The following is a 7,500-nucleotide window of genomic DNA, read 5'->3' as shown; positions in this document are numbered from 1 at the left end:
TCTACATTGCCAATCTTTCTGTATAGGGGAGCTTACTCACTCTCAAGCCCAGCGTATCACCCTCTCTCTCTCTCTCTCTCTGCTCATCTCTCTCTATCCCTCTATCTCTCCCTAAGTACCGGTCTCTATGCCAGACTCCTGGCTCTCCTGGCCATCAGAGGTCAAGCTGTCTGCACCAGTCATGCATTACACATGTGAGACTTAATAACATACACCCACCCACCCACACACACACCCCGCACACACACACCGCACACACCGCACACACACACCCCGCACACACACACCGCACACACCGCACACACACACCCCGCACACACACACCGCACACACACACACACCGCACACACACACACACACACACACCCCGCACACACACACCGCACACACACACACACACACACCGCACACACACACCCCGCACACACACACCCCGCACACACACCCCGCACACACACACCGCACACACATACACACACACACACACACCGCACACACACACACACACACACACCGCACACACACACCCTGCACACACACCCCGCGCACACACACACCGCACACACACACACACACACACAAACATACACAAACATACATGTATGGGCACACACAACAAGCACACACACACGCACACACACGCACACACACACACACACACACACACACACACACACACAGGGAGAGAGAGACTCAGTCCATCTGTCTGTGCTGTCTGTGCTGTCTGTGCTGTCTGTGCTGTCTGTAATTGAGACCTTTGCTTCTGAAGCAAGAGAGCCTGAGTCAGTGTTTGTTCTATTTGGATGTGTGTGTGTTGTTGATATTAGCAACAATGGCTTTCCAATGCAAATACTGTACACATCCAGCCTCACACACACATATTTCTAAATAATTAATTATACACACAAGTCTGGACTTTCCAGTTTTGTGGTTTTCTACAGGTTGCAACAGGGGTCATTGCTGTGCCAACGGATAATTGGCTCTTTAGAAATAAACCAGTTTAACAAGCTCAACTCATGTCTCTGCAAGGTATTGGCAACAGATTTCCTCCTCTTTCTCTCTCTCTTACACACACACACACACACACAGTACACACACTGTGACGGTCTAGCTACGACCGCACATGACTGGTGAACTGTCAGAACTCGTCCTCTACACATCAGCTGATATTTGTGCACACACACACACACACACAACACACACTCGTACATGGGCCATTGCTATGTGGTTAGCACTTTTAAGATGTGTAAGAAACAACACAACACGGAGCTATTAGCAATGGTGGCACATTTATTGTTTGTCTGAATTAGACACAAGTTTGAATGTTTGTCAACCGATAGCTACCGATTCGCGTTCATGGCGTCCTCTCGTTCCAGCTTCTGAAGGTCCGGTGGCAAAGGAGGGCCGACTGGATCGCATGGACTGTTTATTGTTTCCGGGCGGTATTCGACCGTTCCATTAGGGTAATTGATTGTGGAGTATTTCGAAATGGAACTGATCAAGCCGCATCGATGATTAGTCTTTCCACATGTAACCAAGTTTATTATTTAACAATGTATTTAGCTCATTCTGCTAGTGACAAATTATATATATTTATGCTTGTGGCCCAGGGTCTGTCTTGTCTATTGTGTGTTAATTGATTGTTTAGTGTTTACCTGTCTATGTTAAATGGTGCTGGCCACCAGGTATATGTTCCCCTCTGTCTAGTCTGATGTTAGTCTTGTCTTATCTGGCCTATGTGATGTGTAGGGTACTGTGAGTACTATGACTGTTACAATGCTGCTGTATTTTGATTAGAAGCTAAAGCAGATCTTTCATACTGGTTCAATATCGCAATTTTGGAAGATTATTATTAACATTTTTCTGTGCATTTTTCTATGGACTCTTCTGCTTGGTTGTTCGAGCCGAATAATAAATTACTGTCCATCTTCACTACTGTCTCTGCTTCTTTGGCCACTACCACATTTGTTAATGGTAACTTCCGCTCGGTTCCATTACACACACACACACACACACACACACACTCTCTCTCCCTCTCTCTCTGAGTCACTCCATCTCAACCCACCTGTGCAGCGTTGACAGCATGCAGCTGCCTGGACACATCCCTCTCCATCTCTCCTTCGCTCTCGCTCTCTCTCTCCTTCTCTCTCTCCGTGAGCTCTCCGTCCATCCCACTCTCCTGCTCCAGCACGCGGAACTCCCAGTCCTCAAAGGCCCGCGCGGACGCCTCCACGGCCTCCTTCTCCTGGAGGGACAGAGACGGGGAGAGGGGGCAGAAACAGAGCTTTAACGCTCCTTTACAAAAGCAATAATTATGGATTTAACTGCATCCTTGCAAAACAATGAGAGAGGGGGGGGGGGGGAGAAGGATCGAGACGGAGAAAGAGGATGGAAAAGAGAAGGAGAGAAGGGGAGAAGCAGGGATGGGTGAAGAGAGAGGGAGAATGAGAAGGGAGGAAGATAAGAAAGGAGGGAGGTTAGGATGGACAGATAAAGCAGGAAGGCAGAGAGAGAGAAACAGATAATGAGGGGACGGGGGACGGGGGGTTACTCAACAGATGGCGGTCTGAAAGGCTGAAAGGTTTATTTTTCACGTGCATAACTAAACTAGCCCATCAGTCACACAAACATGGCACTTAAACTCAGGCCTCTGCTCTCTCTCTCTCTCTCCTCTCTGTCTCTCTCTCTTTCTCCCTCTCTCTCTCTCTCTCCTTCTCTCTGTCTCTCTCTCTCCTTCTCTCTGTCTCTCTCTCTCCTTCACTCTCTCTCTCTCCTCTCTCTCTCTCTCTATCTGTGTGTCTGACATCTGTGTTTGTTGGCGTCGACATGTGCTGTATGTGACTGATGACATGTGCTGTATGTGACTGATGACATGTGCTGTATGTGACTGATGACATGTGCTGTATGTGACTGATGACATGTGCTGTATGTGATTGATGAACTGGCTCAGGAGAACACTGGTGTTGTAACTGAACCCCCACACATCAGGTTGAGACATATACCTTACACAATGCACCTTACACACACACACACACACACAAACACACACACACACACACACACACACACAGAGAGAGAGAGAGATAATAAAGCCTGTGTTTTGAGAACATGGAAAACAAATAGCCCAACAGTGTGGTTGCCATGTCCTCTCCCAGGGTGAAGCTGTCTCAGCCCTCGGCCATTACTCAGAGCACAGGCATGCTCAGCAGTGGCACTGCACACACGCAAGCCCTGCCAGGGGACTCATGCTCAACTGAGCCCCACTAACTCTTATTTACATTCATATTCAGTGTTTCCCACAGAATTGGATTCAATTTGTGGCGGTAGCTGACTTTGACAACGGGGGGGGAGGGGGGGGGGGTCTCCTTGGGACAAGCACTTTTGAATTTTGGAAAACACTTTTCCATTTACATCGGGATTTTGCAAACATTCAGTGTCAATAAATAAGAGTCAATAAAATGAGCCCTTCAACGAAATTGACAAGCAGCTGTAAGTTGACTAAGCATGCTAAATTCGACATCCAAACAGTATTCTAACGTTAGCTTTGAGATACTGTATGATTTCATAACTTAACTTAGTTAGTCTCTTCAATGTAGCCTACTATGTTGTGATAAGACCTTAGCAGAGTTCACTTCAATGCAGCAGTTTTGAACAAATTTGCGCATGGTCACGATGCTAAGCGGATTTAATAGCAATTTAGCCAGACGTCTTCTATGCAATGCTTCTATGTGGCAACAACAATCCTTCAACAATCGTGAATATTTTGTTAAATGCACATGCAGAGGAGGAGCAGCGGGCTAGAGAGAGAGCAGGGCGGGGCAAGGAAAGGCTGCGTGCGTAAAAAGCGCAGCTCAATGGCAATGCAAGGATTTGACCTTATATTTAATTTAATTTAAATTAAATTTTATCTGTGGCGGCCGATTTTTATTTCGTGGCGCCCCGCCACAGATGTATGGGAAACACTGATATTGTGAGAGAATAAAGGAGAGGGAGAGAGAGAGAGTGAGTGAGAGACCAACATCTGTTTTAAGGCTGAAGAGCAGACCACTGGCCAACACTATTCCAGATGTGTGAATTGCTCATAAAGGCATGTGTGCTATCATTCCAAAATATTACAAAACATTTCTATCAAACCATCAACCATTTGTTGCCTTGTAGCAGTGACACTGGCGACAATGGAAAACCGCTTCCTCTTGAAGCACCATACATTAGACCCATAAAGCATCCATTAAATGTACATCCATAATGAAATGTTCCTTCATATACAGTAGCTATCTCATCTGTAGCTGCGACGCACGGCCATGCCCCACACACACTCTAGAGGCCAGTGCTGGACTGTGTCTAGCGCGCTCTGCTACTGCAGAGACAAGGTCTCTCCTTGTTCCACAAATCAGCTGTGCATGCCTCCCTGAGCATGGACCCAAACATGCCGCACTGACTTCCTGGGAATCAGCTTAATACCTCCTAATTCACCATCATGCTTTCTTGCATTAGTGCCAAGACAGACGCCCTTTTGGAACTGTCAATATGTTGTGTACGAGATGGAACTGAGAATGACGTTTCACTGGCAGACTCAGGCCACAGCTTAGTGGAGGATGGTGTAAAACGCTGCCTGTGACTTGAGTCATATGGATGGGGAATGGAGAAAAATTGGACACACACACACACACACATGCCAAACACACACACACACACACACACATGCCAAACACACACACACACACACACATGCCAAACACACACACACACACATGCCAAACACACACACACACACACACATGCCAAACACACACACACACACACACATACACACACACACACACATGGCAAACACACACACACACACATGCGATGGTCCATGCAGACACACACACAGACACTTCTAGTGTAAACACCAGCGCCTGTGTTACCTGCTGCAGCTGGAGGAGCAGCTGGTCTCTCTGGTCTTCAGGCTGTGAGGGAATCATCCGCTCCTGCTCCTCACACCTCCTCCTCAGCTCCTCCACGCGTTCCCGCTCCTCCTCTAGACGCACACGCTCCTGTACACACACACACGCACGCACACACAGGTTGAAACTGTTAGAGAACATGCTTGTAAACAACTGTGTAATAATTACACACAGTGCTGCTATCATGCAGTCCTCAAGCCATCCTATCTCTCTCCCACCACCCCTCCACAAACAGGATAAGATAGGGAGTACTACTGAGCCCTCACAAGACAGATCTGGTCATAGGCTCAGCATTAACATACAAACCTACCAAGTCAATACATAAATAACATGTTTACATGTTCAACTCTCTTAAAACTGTTTAGGCCTCTGCGTTTGAAACCTCTTTGGATGAGTGCAAATGGCTGGCTTTAGACCAAGCCCTGGAGGTGTGTGAGGGAGGAGGTCAGACCCACCTTCTGTCTGGAGGTGTGTGTGTGCGTGCTCCTCTGTCTGGAGGTGTGTGTGTGCGTGCTCCTCTGTCTGCTGTGTTCCTGCAGCTCCTGCAGCTGCTGCGTGTGTCTGTGCAGATGCTTCCGCTCGTCCTGAAGCTCCCCCTGCAACAGCGCAATCTCCAGCTGCAGCTGCACACAGCACAGGACACAGGTCAAAGGTCAAAGGTCACAGACATGAGTACAGGACACAGGAAAACAGACATGGACACAGGACACAGACATGGGCAACAGACATGGACACAGGGAAACAGACATGGGCACAGGACACAGACATGGGTAACAGACATGGACACAGGGAAACAGACATGGGCAACAGACATGGACACAGGGAAACAGACATGAGTACAGGACACAGACATGGACACAGGGAAACAGACATGAGTACAGGACACAGACATGGACACAGGGAAACAGACATGAGTACAGGACACAGACATGGACACAGGGAAACAGACATGAGTACAGGACACAGACATGGACACAGGGAAACAGACATAAGTACAGGACACAGACATGGACACAGGGAAACAGACATAAGTACAGGACACAGACATGGACACAGGGAAACAGACATAAGTACAGGACACAGGCCACCATCGTAAATAACAAGCTGTTCTTTAATGATTTGCCTGGTTACATAAATGTTAACAAAAAAATAAAAATACAGCATAATCCTCATAGGATATACTCTGCTTGCTCTTTAGCTAAGGTAGGTACTTTCTATTCATCATAGCCACACCTCCTCATGGAAAACAATAAAGAGAAACACACACTTCCCATCTTCAGTTTTAGCTGTGCATTTGCTTATGGCGTGTCAATAGTAGCCCTGCTTTGAGTAGTGTATGTCATTAAGAAGTCAGATGACTTTGTCATCAATCAGGACATGGTGCTCACTCTATGAGGCGTATTCTGGCAGCAGCCCAAAGGGTGCAACGTATATGTTAATGAAATACAGTCTGAGCCTCATGACCTCGTCATAATGAACAGTCTCTGGCCCCTGGGATTACACACAGGGCTCAGATTCTCAAAGAGAAACCACTCATGAGGTTGTCGCCACAAGAGTCCTGATAAGTGGATAAGAAAACAGCAGAGAGACTTTGATTAGACAGCAGAGAGACTTTGATTAGACTTTGATTCCCACTTACCTCAATCTTAAGCTCCTCCCTCTGCTGGTCTATCTCTGTGATTTGCTGCTGCAGCATAGAGGGAGAGGTCACTACCTTCATGGAACCCGAGGCAGATCTTCTTGTGCGGGACTGGGAGGATGAGAGAAGGAGAAGTTGTGAGTTTGGACAGCAGAGATCCACAGCTGTCCATCTATCTGACCTTCTCTCTTTTCAGTAAACACTCTTTGGTGAAATGAAATGATGCAGACTTCTCCTCCTCCTCCTCCTCACCCTTTCACTCTCCGTGCTGCTGCCCTCTGTGTCCGACTCCGCCCCTGAGGAGGCTGGGCTCCTACCTACAGCCAATCGGGCAACCCATGGAGGCTTCCTGCCGGGCTCCCATTGGCTCCTGGGCGAGTCCATACTGTGCATAGGAATCTCTAATAAGAAGAAAGGGAGGTGTGTGTTAATGGCTTGTGTGTGTGTGTGTGTGTGTGTGTGTGTGTGTGTGTGTGTGTGTGTGTGTGTGTGTGTGTGTGTGTGTGGGTGTGTGTGTGTGTGTGCGTGCGGGGGCGTAATGAAGGTTTAGTGGGGGCCTCTGAGTGTTGAGTGAATATTGTAGTAATCTAATCCAAGCTAATGGCTGAGAGCAAACACGAGATCAGGTGACCAGGCCATCCACTGAAGATATCCTATAGCTGACCGGAGCTACCTTAAACATGTTAACAGGGAGAGTACACAAAATCTCCCTCTGAAGCGATACGCTTCAAAGAGAAAACGCCACATAAAGAGGGAAGTAGCTTTGAAAGGGAAAGTGGAGGGGTTACATTTCAAAGTGTCAGTTTGCTCACGGATTTCATGGACCATGTCAGAATTTTTTTTTTCTCTAAGTTTCTGACATACAATATTCTCTTAGAGGTGATTGTGGGTAAATGTGTGATGTGGTTAAAC

The 7,500-nt window shown here is 47.4% G+C and overlaps 1 protein-coding gene across 4 annotated transcripts in view; it reads right to left on the bottom strand.

Moving 5' to 3' along the window:
* The window catches only part of phldb3 (pleckstrin homology-like domain, family B, member 3), a 28,836-nt gene that overhangs the window by 12,712 nt on the left and 8,624 nt on the right, over nt 1–7,500 (bottom strand). For all 4 annotated transcript variants that reach the window (XR_012986193.1, XR_012986192.1, XM_076279690.1 and 1 more), the window contains exons 2-6: nt 6,841–6,989; nt 6,589–6,699; nt 5,405–5,572; nt 4,911–5,039; nt 2,066–2,245 (exon numbers count right to left, since the gene is read on the bottom strand). Coding sequence is in view for 2 of the 4 variants with exons in the window: in XM_076279690.1 (XP_076135805.1) it covers nt 2,066–2,245; nt 4,911–5,039; nt 5,405–5,572; nt 6,589–6,699; nt 6,841–6,989 (737 nt within the window). In the remaining 2 variants the exon portion in view is untranslated. The remainder of the gene's footprint in view (nt 1–2,065; nt 2,246–4,910; nt 5,040–5,404; nt 5,573–6,588; nt 6,700–6,840; nt 6,990–7,500) is intronic.

The sequence above is a fragment of the Alosa pseudoharengus genome, unplaced genomic scaffold (genome assembly GCF_046254945.1).
Source record: "Alosa pseudoharengus isolate Yale_2024_CS ecotype anadromous, Long Island Sound unplaced genomic scaffold, YU_APseudo_1.1 YU_APseudo_1.1_scf_12, whole genome shotgun sequence".
NCBI classification, from domain to species: Eukaryota; Metazoa; Chordata; class Actinopteri; order Clupeiformes; family Clupeidae; genus Alosa; species Alosa pseudoharengus.
This window is presented reverse-complemented; position numbering and strand designations above follow the sequence as displayed.